The sequence below is a fragment of the Cynocephalus volans genome, chromosome 5 (genome assembly GCF_027409185.1).
Source record: "Cynocephalus volans isolate mCynVol1 chromosome 5, mCynVol1.pri, whole genome shotgun sequence".
In the NCBI taxonomy this organism is placed as follows: domain Eukaryota; kingdom Metazoa; phylum Chordata; class Mammalia; order Dermoptera; family Cynocephalidae; genus Cynocephalus; species Cynocephalus volans.
The window spans coordinates 47909781-47928401 of NC_084464.1; the positions used below are offsets into that span (position 1 = coordinate 47909781).

The window sequence follows — 18621 nt, forward strand, 5'->3', positions numbered from 1 at the left end:
CACTCTCCCGAGTGAGCCACGGGCCGGCCCTTCCCTAAGAAATTTTAGAAAAAAAGATATTATAAAGAAGAAAATGAAAATTACCTTAATCTCACCCCTTAGTGACAGCTACTGTTGACATCTGTTTTATTTCCTCACTTTCTTACAGTTGAGGAAACTGGAGTAGAGAAACATGAAGTAACTTTCCCAAGGTCACCCAGCTGCTGAGTAGCAGAGTTAGGACTTGTCCGTCCGGTTGTTGTGAGGTCTGAAGGGGCCAGCATGTACCAAGCACAGGCACGTGTCTGGGCCCACTGTACACAGCGGTCTTTGACAGCAGGGGCCTCCACAGGAATGGGGGCTGTGGCCTTCAGGGCTGCTTTCTATGCTGTCCTTGTGTGTCTGAAACAGGAGAATGGAGCCCAATGCCACGTTCACTACGGGGCTCCTGGTCATACCTGAGCAGCTCCGACTCATCTTTGCTGGGGTCTGCGGCCTCATCCTGCTGGTGGGGCTGTTAGCCAATGGGCTCATGCTGCTGGTGGTGGGTCTGGGCCCCCCCGGCACCCCCCTCCTGCTCCTCGCCCTGACCAACAGCCTCATGGTGAACATCACTCTGTCTGACCTGCTCTTCCTGGCCTGCGTGGTGCCTGTGCCGCTGCTGAGCTTCCTGCGGCACGACTGGTGGCTGGGCCCTGTCATCTGCACCAGCAGCCAGGCCACCAACACAGCCACCATGTTCTGCACCATGTTGCCGTGGCCTGGCCTGATGTGGCCCTCCCAGTCAGCCAGAGTGCCCGCCTGCTGCTCTGTGGGGCCATGTGGGTTTGGGGACTCACCACATCCTGCCCAAATGGCTGTCCCAGCGGATAGTACTGGAAGAGGAAACCTCAGGAGCCCCCGAGGCCTGGGCCTGCCGCTTGTTCCTGAGCCCTGCTCAGACCTCCTGCTCCTTCACCCTGCTGGGAGCCCTGGCCTTCCTACCTTTCATGTTGGACATAGGCTACTTTTTCAGCCATGTGGGCTGGCTCCTGTGAACATAGCCCCGTGGTCCCATGGGGGAGGAACATCCAGGAGCACCAGGAGAACACAGGGCTCATCCTTGTGCTGCTGGCGATTTTCGTGCTGATGTGGGGGCCCCACTCCATGCTGGGCTACGTAGTGGACATGCGCTGCCTGCCTGCCACACCGGTGGCTTTCGTGGCCTCCAGCCTCTGCACCATCCTAGCCTACTCCAATTGTGCTGTCAGCCCCCTCCTCTGCTTCTACCTCTCCGGCCCCTTCTGGGCAGGACTTAGGAAGCTTTTCTGCAGGCTGACGATAGCCAGGCATCCCAGGGGTGTGGGAGGGGCTGCTATGGTGATGGAGAGAGCCCAGCCTGGCCATGACAGGGCCCCAGGAGGCCTATGGGGCCTGGCGGGTATCTGAGAGGATAGGCTGACCAGGGGGCTGAGATTCAAGGGCAACGAGAATCTTAGTGATATTAGAGCCCACCTCCTCCGTTTTGCCGTGGGGAGAGTGAGATCCTCAGAAGACGGCAGCCTAGCAGAGGTCATGTCACAGCTAAATGGCTCAGCTAGAGCTCACATCTTTAGATAACTAGGTCCGTCCTCCCATTCTGCTTCGAGGCTCAGATACCTATAGGCTCTACTACTTTCTAGTTGCACGATCTCGAGCAAGGCCCTTAACCTCTCTGTGCCTCAGTTTTCTCAGCTGGAAGATGAGATAATGCAAATACCTTCTTCACAGGGTTGATATGAAGAAGAATTCACCTAACACGTGTGAAGTGCTTAGAAGAGTGCATGGTGCTTGGTAAGTCCATATGAGTGTTGGTCATTACTACTACTATAATTATTATTATTATTATTATTTTATTAATTCAGGGGCATTTTAAATGAATGGACAAGAAGGGGGTAGAGGGACTTCCAAAGCAGAGAAGTGGGTAGAGAAATGATCTGGGGGCTGACAGCCTGGGGTCCTGAAGGCCAGGAGACTGAGTGGGGGGTGGGCCGGGGCAGCTGCAGCCTGGATGGGGGCCCAGAGCTCAGGAGAGCCTTTCAGCTGCCTCTCCCTTCTCTGCCCACCCCCTTCCAGTGCTCCCGCACACCCCTTAGCCCAATAAGGGAACAAAAACAAAGTCAACCATGGAGCCATGAGTCTGGACCTGTAAATATCTGAATATCCTCCTTTCTTCTCTGTGGTTTCTCTTCTTCCTGAAGTGGCTGGGGCAATGGCCTCTTTCAAGGCCCTTTCCTTCTTCCAGAACTCAACTCAGGTCCCCTTCTCTCCCACCCCATCTCCTTGGGGAAGCTCCCATCTCTGCGCCTTCCCTCTGGCCTCCTTGGAGCAGGCCTCGAGCTTCTGTGTTGGCCTGGCAAACAGGGAGGTTGTCTACAGAAATTCCTAAGTCAGCATGTTTGGCTTGGTGATAGTGTTACCATCTACACACACACACACACACACACCACCTCCCACACACCACCTCCGTGGCCAATAAGCTTGGGACACATTGGGTTGTCCCAAGTCAAACCGGTCTCCTTGTTATGGGACTTATCAAAGCCTTGAATACCCTAAAGGCCTTTGAGACTCTCCGAGAGGGGCCCAGAGCGGGCAGTTTCCAAACTCCCTGCCAGGGAACCAGTTTTCTGTGGCACACACCTTGGGAAGGAACCCAGGAGAGATGCTACCACGTCGGGAACAACAAAGATGCTCTTGGCTTCCTGTCTCGGCATCAGCGCTGAGCTTTGACTCCCCTGCCAGGCAGGCATCTCCTCCTGACACTTTCCCACGGTGCCCAAGGTGAGGCAAAATGGGCCACTGGTTATGGGAACTTCCCTTCTCTTGAGCTGTGACCCCACCCGTTCCCACTCAAAGCGTATCGGAATGCAAGTCAGAGGGGCATCTAATTATAGGGACAGCTGTGAATCAGCTCTAATTTACTATAAAATCAGAAGAAGTAAACAAATCCCAAACTTGGGTATAATTAGTACTAAATTCCTTGTGACGTGCAGGTTGGGAATGGCTGCCTGGAGGGCTAATGTAAGAACAACCTTGCCTGGAGAAGGGAGAAGTCCCTTTTCTCTGTGGCCTTGCTCCCTGATGGTCACAGAGATTTATACATGAGGAGGAACGAGGAGGAAAAGTGTTTCTTGTGCACTTAATGTGCAGCAGGTGTTGGGCACATGTCACGCACATCATGTGCACATACCTACCTGTCACTCTGTTTGACTGTGTGATAATCCTGCGATGGGGAGTGATGACCCCATTGCACAGAGGAGTAGTAACTCGTCAAGGGCACATGGCCTGTGAGTCACCCAGGCTGGGCTAGGAACCCGCTTTGATGCCCACAGACCCCGGCCCCTCCTTCTGGCTTGGCATCCCCAGGGTTGTAGGATTTCCTTGCTCAGTGCCCCAGAGCAGAGGGTGGGGGTGAATACTTGTTGAGAGATGAGTGAATAAATGATCACATGCAATAAAGTGATCCATTTGCTTTAGAGAAAAATTTGATCGTGTTACCTCTCTCACCTCTTCAATAGCCCCTGTTTCCTTGTTGTCCCTGACAATGCCGAAGGCCCTATCCTGGACTACAAGGCCCTGTGCATTCTGGCTACTTCACTTCTCCAACCCTGTCTCCTGTGCTCTCCCTTCCTTAACTCAGCTCCAACTACATCGGGCTCCCTGCTCTCCTTCAAGCACACCAAGCACGCTCCTGCCCCAGCGCCCTTGCCCTTGCAAGTCCCTCTCCTTGGAGCCCTCTTCCCCCAGATGTCAGCACGGCCCCTGTCTCATTTCCTTGGGGCTCACCTCGACCATCACTCAGTCACCACTGTCACCCTCTATCCTCTTATGCTGTCTTATTTCTCTAACTCTTGTCGCCATTTGAAATTATGTTATTTATCTGCCTGTTCATGTGCTTACTGTGTGTCTCTGTCTTGTTTGTGTGTTTGTTGAAAGCTGCATGTGGATGGTGTTTTGTTCGCTGTTGCATCCCTGGTGCCTGGCACGGAGGCTGGCATGGGGTAATTGCTCAGTAAAACTAAACTGAACTAAAGAATTGAAGGAAGAAGGGAGAGGAGAACCTGGATTCTGTTGAGCAGCAACATCTGTACTGTTTTCACAGAAGAAAGGAAAACAAGGGCCTTTAGTAAAAGAACCAAATTTATTTCAGTTTAAGGCAAATTCCACACAGAGACAGTCTCAGAGATGGGCACAGGACCAGAGAGCGCAGAAACACCACCAGCATGCATGACAGGAGGGCAGCAGAGTCGGGCAGCAGATGGGGCAGGGCCTGGTCTCCACCAGGCACTGAGAGATCAGTGGGCCGCGGAGCCCCATGCGGCGGGAGGGACAGCATGCATGACCTGCTCCCCGAGGGGGTAAGGGCTGGGCAGCCCAAGAGTGAGATCCACTCTCCCACCTTTTCCACAGCAGCGGCAGAAGCTCAGCCTCAGATGCCAGAGCCCAAGGCTGAAGGACAGGGGTGTGTTTGGGGTGGCAGGATGGAACAGGGTGACCCTAGAGCCAAGATGGCCTTGGGTAGAGGGTCACATTGGTGAGGAGTGGGATGGGGGTGGGTGGGCATGGGATGAATGGACCATCAGGATGTCAGAGCTGAAGGAAAACCCAGGACACCTGGTCAACCCTCTCACCATACAGAAGTGGAAACTAAGGCCCAGAAGGTAGTAAGGCCTTGCTGGGATTCCCACAGTAGGTAGGGGTCGAGGCAGGGCTCAAACTCAGGACTCCTGTCTCTTATCTCCATGGGACAGAAGGGCAAAGAGCAGGAGCAGCGTGGGAGTGCAGGGGCTATGCTGCCCCTTGCCCAGGCTTCCAGGTGGGCAGCAAAGGAGAGGGCACCCAGGACCCTGCACAGGAGGGGATGCCTGGAGCCAGGAGTCAACTGTGGAGGTGCCTGCAGGCCCATACCCAGGAGAGGCCCGTGGACCTATGTGTCTAGAATCAGCAACATAGTGGGCTTGAGAGGCACCGGAAAGGACTCTGTGCTGAAAAGCCTTCCTTCCTGGCCCATCACATGGCCTACGGTTCACCCCTATAGCCCCCCATGGGTCCCCAGGGCTCCCACTGCATACCGTCCCAAGGAGGAGTCACACGTTCACACTTTCCTGCAAATCCATCAGCCTCAGAGGGTTCACTGGAAATAGGGGACAGGATAGGAGTAGACACCACAGGCGGATGGGAGGAAGAAGTGGGACTGGAAGAGGGAGGCCCAGATCAGGCTTCAGGGTGACAGGTGAGCAGATGGGATTGCCCAGGGTGGGCTGGGGGACCCAAATCATCCCCATTGTTCACACCTTCTGGATAGGCTAGAGCCAGGTATCAGGGGAAGAGGAGAAGAGCTAGGGTCCAGAACCCCAGACCCAAAACCCTTTGTACCCCTCTGTTACCTGTATCCCCAACTCCCTGGGATTGAGTCTTGAGGCCAGGAAATTGGGGAAGAGTCTCCAGAGACCTCGCCCCCTGCCAGCCTCCCAGGCACAAAGATGTCCCAAGGGCTGAGCAGAGCCTACTGTAGGGAATCTGGGGACCCTACAGCTCTACTAGCCTTGCCTGGGCCCCGGTCATCGGCTGGCTTCTGGCCAGGCTCAGATATGCGTGTGCAGGGGGGAGGCAGGGGGCGTGTGGGCTGGGGACTGTGGGGGAGACTGTGTGGGTGCTGCAGGTGGGGGATGTGGGCGGATGCCCTGCGCCTTCATATAGGACACCAGCTGGTCGGGGATCTCTGCCAGCACATCGCGGGCCAGGCGGGCCATGCTCAGCACGTGGTTGCCTGTGCGGTCCACGTAGTCCCGGAAGGGCACGAACTGGCAGGCGGGAAGGTAGAGTCAGGCGGTGCCTCCCGCTGGACCCCAGCCCCTGAAATCTCCAGGCCTGGGGACATATCCCCGCCCCCCTCCCAGCTTCTGCTCACTTCACTCAATCCCCGCCTTGGTCAGTTCCTCGAGGGACTGTGTCTTAGTCACTACTATGGTACTTTAAAAAGTTCATGGAAAGATTTGTATTATCTTTTAATTCTATTTTTCCATGAACTTTCTCAAGTATCTTTTATTCACTCAACAATTCATTATTGAACACCTGTTCCATGCCAGGATACATCACTGAACAAGATTCCTTAATCCCTGAAGTCCTGGCACTAAGCACAGGCACTTAGTAGGTGCTCAGGAAATGAATCCCCTGACTTCTGGGACACATGCCCTCCCTGGTCTCCTCCCACCTCTGCGGTGAGCCCACTCTGTCTCTTTGGCCCTCCTTCCCTTTTCTCTCTGGGGCTAATGAGGCCCCTCTGGCTTCCTCCCAGGGCTGCCTCCCACCCCAAGTGCCTCAGGCTCACTCCTGCAGGCCTTTGCTTGAGCTGGTCCCACCTCCCAGATTGCCCTGGCTCTGGTTTTCAGCCCCTTATCTGTGGTCTCCACACCTAGGATGCTCTTCTCCAATTTTTAAACCCAGAGGGTATGGAGAATGTCAGTTTTTTATTCCGCATCTCCTAAGCAGTAGGAACTCAGTCTGCAGAAGATTCAGTGAGGACGAGTGTGCTCTTTTGCCTGACTGGATGGGAACTCCCCAAGGACAAAGACCTTTCTGATTACTACATTCACGTCCTACAGGGAGATGTTAGGACATTGATTCAATCAACCAGGCAATGCCCATTCTTGGAGTGGTCTGCGGCAACAGCAAAGACACGGCCTCCACCTTCAACAGCTTTGCCATCTCACCGGGAAGGCCACCAGGCAGGAAACAACAAAGTGGATGGCCACACAGGCCTGGGGGCTCAGGGGTACTGGCAGAGCGTCTGGGTCAGGGCACCAACAATGTTAGGAGTGGGTCTCAGACAGCAGGGAGGGATCCGGCCCAGAGAGAAGTGTGACGCAAGGACTGACTCCTGTTCCTTCCGTGGTGGCCAGGCCACTCTGGGGCTCCCAGTGCCTCCCTCCAGGGCCCCGCCCCAAGGAAGACCCCAGGAGGAGGTGTGAGGTCAGCTTGGCTAGAGGGGCTCTTGCATTTCCCATGGAGCAGGCAGACACTGGGCTTCACCTGGACGATGTCCCGCTCTGCCAGCTTCCCCCGGGAAGAGATCCGCACGTCATCACCATCCAGCTCCACCATGGCTGTGTGGGGAAGAGCGGTATCGGGTTGGGGGGACTAATGGTGGATACCTGGGCCTGTCAGGATGGCGGACTTGCCCTCCAATCCCAGGCCGATCCAGGGCAGAGACTGTCAACCCATGCCCACATGTTAGAGATGGGGAAACTCAGGCCAGGAGACAGGAGGGGCCCAACCAGGTGATCCTCTGACTTCTGGCCCAGTGCTCTGCTCCCCACCCTCCCCAGGCTCCCAGGATTGGAGGAGAAAGGAATGACTCGGGGCCTCCTCCCCATAGCCTTGGGATGTGGGCGTGGGCACACACCCTGACCCACCCCTCCCTGTGCAAACAAACGCACCCTCACACCTGGCACACTCACCCAGCCAGTCACACACACCCAGGCGTGAGCTCCCACTGTTTTAAGAAGGGTGGTTCCCAGGGGCCTGGAGCCTCTGGGGAAACACCCAGGGTGGGGGTAGGGAGGAAGAGGAGGAGGGCAGCAGCTGGACTCACCGTCGAACTCCGCCTGGCCCACTCCAATGATGATGATGGACATGGGGAGCTTGGCAGCCTGGAGACCACACAGGGGTGGGGAAGGGTGGGCCCAGTGGGGGCCAGTTAAAAGAAAGGGAGGTGGTGGGTAGGGACAGAAGAGAGGCAGGGCACAGGGAAGAAATGGGCGAGGAAGCAATAGAGAGACACAGAGAAACAGAAAAGGGGTAGGGAGAGGGAGAGAGGGCACCAGAGATAAAGACCAAGGGAAATTGAAAGGGGTCCAGAGAGGAAGAGGGGGTCGAGAGGGAGGGAGGCAGAGGGGAAAATGGTCACAGGTCTGGCTTCTGTGAGCCACCCTCGTCCCCTCTTCTGCCGCTTGCTGGGCCTCCATCATGTGAGACCCCTCTTCTATGGTTCTGAGGAAGGGCCAGCGCAGCTGCAGGTGGGGCCCCTTCTACGAGACCACAGGGTAGGGGGAGCCACGTTCCTGCCACGCAGGGCTGGGGGCTGGGGCAGCAGTTCTAGAGATGGATCAATGAGGGAGCCACAGGCGCCTAGTGGGGGGAGGTGAACCACCCAGTGTGACCAAGAGGTGGGTACAGAGTTCAACAAACCCAAATCCCATTGCTCAGCCCTCCCAAAAAGTCCCACCAGACTCTGCAGCCAGAAGACAGGGGTGGATGAGGGCAGGGGCCCCAGCGAGGGAGTCGGGAGAGGCCACACTCCAAGTCACCCCCCAGGGTTTCCCTACAGAGAGGGGAGGCTCGCCCCCCAGTTTCCCCTAAGGGGGAGGAAGAGACTCCTCCTGCCATCCCCTCCACCCTGCTCCCCCCTTCCTGGCTCACGTTGACAATGGCCTCCTTGGTCTGCGCCATGTCCGAGATGACCCCGTCAGTGATGATGAGCAGCACTGAGTACTGGGAGCCGTCCTGCACGGCCGCCGCATTCCTGGATGGGGCAGGACAGGCTGAGGTCTGTCAGGGTGGGGGGGCTGTGGGCAGGTCCCCCCAACAAGGACCCCGAACATTTGGTGAGCACAGTGCTTCAGGGTCAGGGCTCCTGAAAGGTGAGTCTATGGGATGGCCCCTTCCACCATCCAGAGACAGCAGGTGTGGAAACAAAGGTCCGGTGAGTGGTTGGGAGGGATCTATCGACCCCGGCACTCACCTGGCCACGTGGGTGACCACGGGGGCAAAGTTGGTGGGGCCGTAGAGCTGCACCGTGCGCAGGCTGCGGTGGTAGGCCTCCAGGATGCCGTCAATGCCGCAGCACGAGGGGTTCTCCTGGTTGCCGTTCTGGGGGCACAGAGGGTGAGAGGGCTGAGCCCAGCAAGGAAGGAGGGTGGCGGGTGGTCTGTGAGAGCAGAGCCAGGGTCAAGAAGGCCAGCAGGCCTGGGCGGCGGGGCAGGGGAGGGGACTCCCAGGGCCCACCCTGCAGGGCAGCCCATGCTCTGCAAGCAAGCAGGGTCCAAACCTGCTCCATGCCCCATTCCCTGTACCTGCTTAGAATGGCCCCCTGAGAGCCCTGGCTGCTTCCCTCAGGAAACCTTAGGCAAACCCACCACGCCCTAAAATGATGGTTGGGTCTGAGTAACTCGAGAAGGTCCTCATGTATCCTGTGCCCAGCATGTCGATAGCCTGGAAGGGGCTTTCACTGACTGAGTGTCCCAGCTCATGGGAGTGAGGGAGGGAGAGGAGGGGTCTCCACAGGGCCCAGGACCCCCAGATAATGCCACGTTCCACACCACCCCAGGGGAACCCACCTCATCCTATCTCAGCACTGACTGGGGACTCTGGAATCACCCACAGCCAACCCACACCTCCTCACCCTCTGTCCTGGGGCCCCGGGGGCTAGTGCAGCCATAGCTGCCCTCCACCTCCACCTGCATCTTGTGATGAACAAACAAGGAGGCCATGGACAGCTGTGGGCAGCTTCAGACGTGGAAAGGGGGTATTTGTGAGCAGGGAGGGGAGTGGGTTTCTGGAGGCCTTGATACAAGCCCCCTACACACAGCAGGCAGTCTCCCCCAGGGAGGTGCACCTTAAGTCCCTAGGCTCGGAGAATAGGAGATGCACCCGCCCCATCCTACCCCCCAGGCTTGTCACCACACTCTCAGCCTGGTCAGCCCTCAGCCCTCTCTCCCAGGACCTCCTACCAGCGGAAACTCGTGGGACACCCTGCCGTCGGGGGGCAGCTTGGCCCCGAAGCCAAGGGCAGGGAACATCTTGTCGCTGTCGTAGTGCTGGATGATCTCCCCGACGGCTGTCAGTGCCAGCGCATAGGCGTTCAGCTGGTAGGGGCTCATGTAGTGCAGGGACGTGGACTGTGAGGGGTTCCCTGCAACACAGGACGTGGGAACACTTGCAGCCTCCAAGCCTCCCCGGGTTCAGAACGTAGAAGGGGGTATCCAAGATCACCTCTAACTTCCGTTTATTTATCCTGACTCCTCTCTTTCTCTCTTACCCCACATTCAATCTTTGAGCAAATTATGGTTGCTGAACCTTCAAAACAGATCCAGAATCCCACCCCCTACCCTGCTCCTCCAGAACACCAGCCTCCTAACCCTGCTTCCTTCCGCCCTTGAGCCTACAGTCCGTACTCAGTGCACTGGCAGGAGCCAGCCCGTCCAACCTCCGTCAGATGGATCATGCCTCTCCTATGCTCGGAATGCTCCAGTGTTCCCATCTCACCCGGAATACAAGATCCCACAAGGCCCCATATGATCTGGCCTCCAGCTGCCTCTCTCCTCATCTCCCACCATCCTCCTGTCACTCACTCAGTCCCAGCCTCTCGCCATCCCTACCTCAGGCCCCTGGCAATGACTGTTCCCTTTACACTTCTCCCTGGATGTCCACATGGCCCACTCCCTCACCTCACCAGGTCTCTGCTCAAGTGTCACCTTCTCAGTGTGGTCTTCCCTGAGCAGCCTATGGAAAGTTTCAGCCTCCCCCAATACTCCCCATCTCTTTTCCTGGCGTGATTTTCCCCAAAGCCCTTGTCACTACGAATGCAGTCCATTCTTTGCTGATTTGTTCATTAATGAGAGGCAGTACAGCATAGACTGCCCAGGTACCAATCCTGTCTCTGCCTCCAACCAGCTGTGTGACCTTGAATAAGCTCCTTAACCTCTCAGCCTCAGCCTCCTCATCTGTAACATGGGGACAATAATAGTTCCCACCTCACAGGACTGCTGTCAGGATTAAACACTTATTATTATTGTAACTATCACCAATGTTGTTATCACCGAGGCCCCTCCTAGCTCTGACAGCCCAACCCTCTGTGATGCTAGAATCTGCAGCCATAAGAGGGTTTTGGATACACCTGAGGAGTGTGAGACTTAACATCTTCTGACCAGCACAGAAATGAGCACTGAGCACCCCTAATAGGGGTCCAGGACCCGAATTAGGTTGTGATATTTCCAACATTGTAAAATTTGGCATCATGATTGCTCCTGATGACTTGGCCATAGCCTGACACTGGAGAAATTCAGAGAAGGGAAGGACGCCAGGACAGCCCCAGCAAAGGTAGGGTCTGAGGCTGCTGGGCTGGGTTCCTGCCCTCCCTGAGGACCACAGAACTCAGTCTTGGCTCCAGTTTCCCTCCAACTTGCAGGTGGTAATACACAGAGGAGGTGGCGTTTATCCTGTGAGGAAACATCTCTTCTCCAGGGCTCTCCATGGGCCCAGAGTATGCACTGTCCCGTTCTGCCAGGGAGACTGGGTGCAAGGGGCAAGGCTATGGCTCAGGGTATGTAGCCCCAGGGCCCAGATGTGTTTGTGTTAGTGTCAGTGGTCCAACCTCAGGATACCTCTGCCACTTGGTCATATCTTTGGTCCCCCAGACCTAGGCATGTCCTCTTTCATGAGGAAGAGGCCAAAGAGTATGAGGGACCTGGCTCCCAGCCAAGGTCAATCACCACAGCCCTTAAAAGACCCCCTTCCCCCTCCCTGCCCCTCTGCCCATCCCCAGACTCACCATTGGAGGCAGTGAAATCAATGGCCACTGTGAAGTTGATCTGGGTCCTAGAAGAGGGGGAACGGCAGGGGAGTCACCTGAGAGAGGCACAGTTGTGCAGAGGGTGGACAGTGTGGGGCAGGGAGTGAGAAACCTGGCTGCCACCCGGATACGTGGCCTTGGTGAGGTCACAAATCTTCTGGTTCTGGAAAACTGGGATGGTACTACCAGCCACACCCATCCTCCAAAGGACTGTTGTGAGCATCGGAAGAATTCAACAGTGTGAAAGCTCCTTGAAGATGATTTTGTTCTGTGTGGGCCCATGGCTATGATTACTTATTTTCTCCACAAACCTTGGCCCCTGAGCCCACCTGAGTTAGGTCAGGTGAGCCTGGGTCTCACTGGATATTTGGCTCAGATTTGGAGTCAGATTAAGGATTAAAATTTACTTGATAAAAAAGAGAGTCAAAAAAAAAAAAAAGAGAGTCAAACAGACATTGACTCATTCCTGAGAGAAGAACAAAACACCACCCATGAAGTTGTCTTGCCAAAAAACTGAACCTGAATCTGGCTGAGCCTCCAGAGCTACCTACCAGTTGTTTACAGGAAATACAGGGGACAGAGGGACATGTTAAATGACACCACAGGGGATGCAGCCAGCAAGATCCAGCCTGTGGGAAACTCTATAGGAGCACTATCAGAAGAATGGTCCATGAGACATTTTTTTAAAAATCATTTTTGCTCTGATTATTATCAAAAAAGACTGAGAATAACAAATGCTGGTGATGATGTGGAGACAGGGGAACCCTCCTACACTGTTGGTGGGACTGTAAATTAGTACAGTTATTATGGAAAACAGTATGAAGTTTTCTCAAACAACTACAGGTAGATCTACCGTACAATCCAGCAATCCCACTTCTGGGTATATACCCAAAGGAATGGAAATCATCATGTTGAAGGGACACCTGCACTCCCATGTTCATCACAGCTCTATTTACAATAGCCAAGATATGGAACCAACATAAATGTCCATCAATGAACGACCAGATAAGGAAAATGTGGTGTATACACACAGTGGAATAACACTGAGCCATAACAAAGAATGAAATTCTGCCATTCACAGCAACATAGATGAGCTTGGAGAAAATTATGTTAAGTAAAATAAGCCAGGCACAGAAAGAGAAATACCGCATGTCCTCACTCATAAGTGGAAGCTAAGAAAGAAAAAAAGAAAAAAAAGAAAGACCACAATAAAACGTTAAGCTTTCAGAAAGAGAGAACAGACCTATAGTTACTAGAAGTGGGAAAGGGGGAGGGGGAGGAGGATGGGGATTAAGGAGTAATTGGGTAAGGAACACAAGGAATAATTATGATTGGTAATGATGAACATGCTAATAATATTGATTGGATCATCACACACTGTACACAAACACTGATAGTCACCTCTGTAGCCCATAAATATGTATAATCAATTTTGTTTCAATGCAAAAAATAAATTAAAAAAATAAAAAGAAGAGTTGCCCACGGACCAGCAGCATCAGCAGCACCCGGGAACTTGGGCATCTCAGGCCCCTCTAGACCTACCGAATCAGTATCTCCTGGGGGGTGTGTGTGCGCGTGCGCGTGCGCGTGCACACAGCAATCTGCTTAGGCAAGGTGTTCGTGTGTTTGGGAGAACCAATACATAAAGAGAGAATTAAGAGATAAGTCCACCAATCAGAATATATGGACCTTGCCTGGATTTCTGATTCAAACAAACCAATTAAAAAACTTTATAAGCAATTAGGGAAATTTGAACACTGATGGATATTTGGTATTAAGGAACTATTCGTTTCTTAGGTGTGATTACAATATTGTGGTTATGTTTTATGTTTTATGAAGAGAGAGTCCTTATATTTTAGAGATACATCCCCAAGTATGCTAGGATGAAGTATGACGGCTGGGATAGGCTGCAATAACCGGGTAAGGAGGAGAGCGCAGGGAACAAGACTGGCTGGGAGTGGGTGAGGCCGAGGCTGGGTAAAGGGTATTTGGGGGCTCATTATACCTTCTGTCTACTTTTGCATGTGTTTGAAATTTTCCATAATAAAAAATTAGGTTTTGAGGATTCAGATTCAGGGTTGAATCTCTGAGGGCTTGGCTGTTCTAGGTTCTGTGCCAGGTGCAGACAGAACAAAGTTGACCAAGACATGAGACTCTGATAAAGCCTAGTCTTGTGGTTCTCACACTGTGCTGAGCATAGAATCGCCAGGGGAGCTTATCTAAAAAGAGGATTCCAGGGCCCCACCCCAGAGATGCCAATTCAGTTAGTCTGGTTTGGGGCCCCAGACTCTGATTCGTTAAGAAACATCCCCTGCCCTCATCCAGGGCTTCTGAGGAGGGGGCTCTGGAATAACACTTGGGGAAACTCTGTTCTGGTGGTTCTGAGTTCGGGATATGGATGATGTAAGAGGAGGCAGGCCTCATCTCACCTACATTTAGCAGAAGGTCCCTAGCAGAAACCACAGCTATCTCTCCACCTGATCACAGCTGAGCTGCCACTCATGGGACCCTTGCCCTTAGGGAAAGGTTAAGGACATGGTTAGCAAGAGACCCAAGACAAGGTCTGCTGGCCAGAGACAGTCCTGCCCACATTCTTCTCTTCTGCTGGCTGGGGCAGAGTATGCAGTGGACTCTCTATGGGAGAAGGAGCCACAAGATGGCAAAAACCTCCGTCTCTGAATGACTGTGCGGATTGTCTCCCCACCCAACCCTCCATCCTATGGATGGAAAATAAACCTTCATTTGTATTAAGCCTTGTGGTTGGAGAATTATTTGCTATAACAGTTGACCTACCCTCTTCATCTGCTCTTTGTTGTCATCTCTCAGTGTGGAATACAGTGTGTCTTTCTCGGAGGAAAGGAGACATTTGGAGGGTAAGAGCCCTGTTCCCGAGGCCAACATTGGGAGCGTGGCTCTGGCCTGCAGGACTATAGCTGAGGGACACTGTCCAGCTCGCTCTTCAAATACAGAGTGAGGGGAGAGGCAGGCCTTACTCCTTTAATTAGTCCTCCTCTTCTCTGGGTTCTGAAAAACCCCAGGAAGGGAGCACCTGGACAGCAGGTACTTTTTTGTTGGAAAGTTACTCCTGCAGCCTGGTCTCTCCTGCCTAAGGGCAGACTGTTGAGCAGCCAGCTCCTCCTCTGACAGGGAGGTGAGGCTGCCCAGACCCCTGGGGAGGTGGGTGGGGAGGCCAGGGAGGGGAGGATCCCTAGACAAATGCCTCCTTCAGCTTCCTGCCTGGACATGCAGGCTGGCTCTCCCTCCCTGGAACCAGCTCTCTCACTCAGGTTCTCCAGAGAGTTTAAAGAGAGGTGCGGGGAAGGCTGGCTCTGGGGTGCTAACCTGCCCAGTACAGGTGGCGCCAGCTTTGCCAGTAGCCCAGCTGCTGAGGGCTCCTTCTCAGTGAGGCCTCACAACATCCAGCCCTTTAATTCATCAGTCTCCGTCTTCACCACACCCCACCTGGTAGTTGTGAGGCAGGCAGGGCCGGGATTATTAATTACTGTGGAAGGAAAGGCAGCATGTTGTGATAGAAGGCGCCCTGCCATCACCTGGGCGTGTGGCTGTGGGGCGAGTTAGTAAAATAGAGATAACCGTCTCAACCCTGCCCACTGTGTTCTATAAGTAGGGGGCTCTATGCAAATGAGGAGGATAAACAGGGTGAGAATCCTTTGGAAATTACAGGTGCTAAGGGATGTAAGGGGTGGTTGCTTAATGAGATAGAGAAGGGAGCAAGGGCAGGGAGTGACTCGGCTCAGAGGAGGGACAGAGGAGCCCCCGGGTGATCGGCGGGAGGTTGTGTGCTCGGTGTGCTCAGTGGGCAGGAGAGCCTGCAACCATGCAGGAGACTATGCAAGTTCAAGGCAGCAGGGAGCGGTGTCATGGGAAAGTGAGTGTGGCTTCCCAGGGCCTTACTTCTCCTCTGCCCTGGAGAACCATGCAGCCAAGTGCCCGCCTGGCTGGGATGAGCCTTTGGCAGCTGCCCCTGCCTGTCTCCTTTCCAGACAGGTGCAGTCACTCACCTGCCTGCACCTGTGGGCTCTCAGCTGCCCACGCCCTGACCTGGCACCTGTCCTGGCAGGGAGCATGTCAGGCAGGCCCTCACCTTGGAGTCAGGCTCTTTCATAAGCTGTTGGCTGGAGCCTCCTGGCTTCCCTGCCTGTCTTGGCCTGGACACAGTCTCCTCAGGTTCTTTCTGCTCCTTAAACTCCCGTTGATCCCCTGCTGGCCGGGGGACTACCCCTGGCTCTTCCCCCAATTTTACTGCCCCTTATAGGTCCTTGATAACAGTGAGCAGGTTAATCACTGGCACCCCCACCCCCATCAGAGGTATCAGACTCTGAGAGCTGGAAGGAGACACAGAATTCACCAATTTCAATCCCTTTGTGTACAGAGCAAGAAACTGATACCCAGGGAGGGAAAATGACTTGCCCATAGTAACCCAGCAAACTCAGGGCAAAGAGGGACCTAGAGCCTGGGCCTCCTGACTCTTAATCCAGGGCTCTTTACACCTCCCCAAGCCCTTGGCCCTCTTCATCATAGGGTCCTACCACCTCCGAGTCCCATGTCTGCATGGGGACCTGATGTGACCCAGGCCAGCCTCCTTGGCTCAGGAGCTCCCTCTGCAGCTGTTCAGGATCCAGGGGTGTGCAGGGCTCTGGACAAGTTGTCTCAGCCCAGACACATCAGGTTTGCTCAGAGCCGAGCATCACAGGCTTCAGCCAGGGCCTTAGTGGGGCCAGAGCTGGTCACGTCGAAGCGTGGGGGGCCCCTTCCCTCTCCCTGAGGCCGACGAAGCCCGCTGCATCTCTGCTCACCCTCCTTTGATGTAGTCAAGGAAGGTACACTCTGACTCCACAGCAAAGGAAAGCAGGGTGACCTTGAAAACAAAAGGGAGCTTGGTCAGCAGGGAGCAGGGGTCTGGGGGAGATGGTGTACAACACGACGCGAGAGCTGACATTCACAGAGTCCTCAACATGTGCCAGGTTTGCATGCATTGTTGGAGGCATGAACCCTATGAAAGACTGCTATTATCCCCATTTTAGAACCAAGGAAGCGGAGACTCAAAGAGGTGACGCAACATTCAGCTGCCAGGACAGAATGGGGATCTGAGCCCAGGTCTGCCAACTCCAGAACCTACACTCTTGACCTCTATGGAAGAGTCCCGTCTCTGTCAGGGGAGCACGGGGGCCCAAGCCAAGGGCAGGAGTTTCCTCTAAGTGGGCACTGGCTCTCCCACCAGGGCCCTGGGGTGGGGTGTGGAGGGCGAAGGGTTCCTCATGACACAGGCCTAACAACCCAGCAATGCCAACAAGCCCCGTGCTTCCACGTGCCATTAACTGCAATCCTGAAACGTGCCTCTGTGCACACCCTTCCTCATCTCATCTCACCCCTCTGATGTCCCTCGACCTCTGCCCTCTCAGACCCAAGACCTCATAAGCAGCCTGTCCTTTCCCCGGAGGTAACTGACCACCCGGGGCCCTCTTGCCCAAGCAGAGGTCTCTTGACCTACACCCCCTGGCGGCTTTGGCATTGGCTTTGCCAAGACAGGCAGCTATCTGGCATCTCATTACAATAACGATTTCAGATCATGGAAACAAGCGAAAGCCTGGCATCCTAAACCAGTTAAATGAAGCAAGATTGGAGCAGAGGACTTTTTATCTACATGGGAGAACTAACTCTTCTCTAGCAGTTTGGGAGCCTCCTTCTGGTGCAGATTCAGCCTTTATGGGGTGGGCGAGGCAGGGCCTTGGCCTAACAAAGCTGATGAGCCATTAGCCTGAATAATGGGAGGGTCTGTGAGTGCCAAGCTGGGCCTTGGAGACCCCAACCCCCTATGGTTACAGTGTTCGACGCCTGGATGAACAAAGCTTCCTTCCAAGTGTGGCAGCTCAGATTCATTAGCAGTGGACTGTAGCAGTGGCTTTAACCGTGCCTGGCAATCATCAGATTCCCTGCGGAACGTTTAAAAGTCTGACAGCCTGGGTGGGGACCCCAGACCAATTACATAAGCGTTTCTACGGCTACATCAGAGTCTCAGAAGTCTTTTTCAGCTCCTCATGTGAGTCTAACCTGCAGCTCAGGTTGACCCCCCACCCCACCCCAGGCCCTGGGATGAAGCAATCTCTAACACGCCAGACCATCTGGATTCACCCAGGGACTTGCTAGTCAAAGAGTAGTCCAGTAAGTAAGATCTGAGAAGCACTAAACACAGATTCCTGGGCCACGGCCTGGGCCTACTAGAATGGAACCCCAGGGAACTGGCCCAGGCATCTGTATTTTAACAAGCATCCTAGCTCCTAAGTGATTTTTTATGATAAAGATTGGGAAATACTAAAGCAAAGAAAGTCAGGATAACTGGGCCTAGTCCTTACCCCACTATGTGACCTGGGACAAATCACATCCCATCTCTGGGCCACAGTTTCTTCATCTCTAAAGTAAGAGGCTGGACAAGATCAGTAGTTTTCAAATCTTTTTATTTTCAGCAGTATATCCAAAAGTTCCCAGCTGGGAAGGGTGCTGCCTCCCCTAGGGGCATTTGGGAATGTATGGGAGAATTTTGGGAGTTCTCATTAGGACTGGAGCTCTACTGGTTATTTAGGGGCAGAGGCCAGGAATGCCAAACATCCCACAATATATGAGGGAAGTCCTCTGAGATGAAAAATTAATTACCCTGCCCAAACACTGACAGCTTTCCTACTGAGAAACACCATAGCTTTGGACAAAGGAAATATAACTGCAAGCCCCAGTCTACGAAGCAGTTACCATCAGAGAAGTGGTGGTCAATCCTCTTAGAGTGAGCAGAGTACAGTTCACAAACCTGCCTCTCCTTGCATCTCCCCCATGTCTGTCACAGCCACCCTTTGCAGTAGGCGGGGAAGGGATGACTTATTAGCCTCATTTCATAAATGGAGAAGGTAAGTTTCTTCAAAGGAACCCCAAATCACCCTAAGATTTCTTCTGGGTCTGGAGTTGCAGTCTGCCTGACTCCAGTGACTAAGCTTGGGCTGCATTAGCTTATGGGGCCATGGACTCCTAGAGTGGGGAGGGAG

At 54.0% G+C, this 18621-nt stretch overlaps 1 protein-coding gene and 1 pseudogene across 2 annotated transcripts in view; one reads left to right on the plus strand and one right to left on the minus strand.

Moving 5' to 3' along the window:
- Nucleotides 1-394: 394 nt before the first annotated feature.
- Nucleotides 395-1277, plus strand: LOC134379020 (pyroglutamylated RF-amide peptide receptor-like; annotated as a pseudogene).
- A 4305-nt stretch (nt 1278-5582) lies between these two features.
- CPNE5 (copine 5) overlaps nt 5583-18621 on the minus strand; it is an 87454-nt gene continuing 74415 nt past the window's right edge. For both annotated transcript variants that reach the window (XM_063097221.1, XM_063097220.1), the window contains 8 exons: nt 16387-16448; nt 11549-11595; nt 9729-9910; nt 8741-8868; nt 8419-8521; nt 7592-7649; nt 7030-7103; nt 5583-5801 (listed from right to left, as the gene is read on the minus strand). In XM_063097221.1, the coding sequence (XP_062953291.1) occupies nt 5583-5801; nt 7030-7103; nt 7592-7649; nt 8419-8521; nt 8741-8868; nt 9729-9910; nt 11549-11595; nt 16387-16448 (873 nt within the window). The remainder of the gene's footprint in view (nt 5802-7029; nt 7104-7591; nt 7650-8418; nt 8522-8740; nt 8869-9728; nt 9911-11548; nt 11596-16386; nt 16449-18621) is intronic.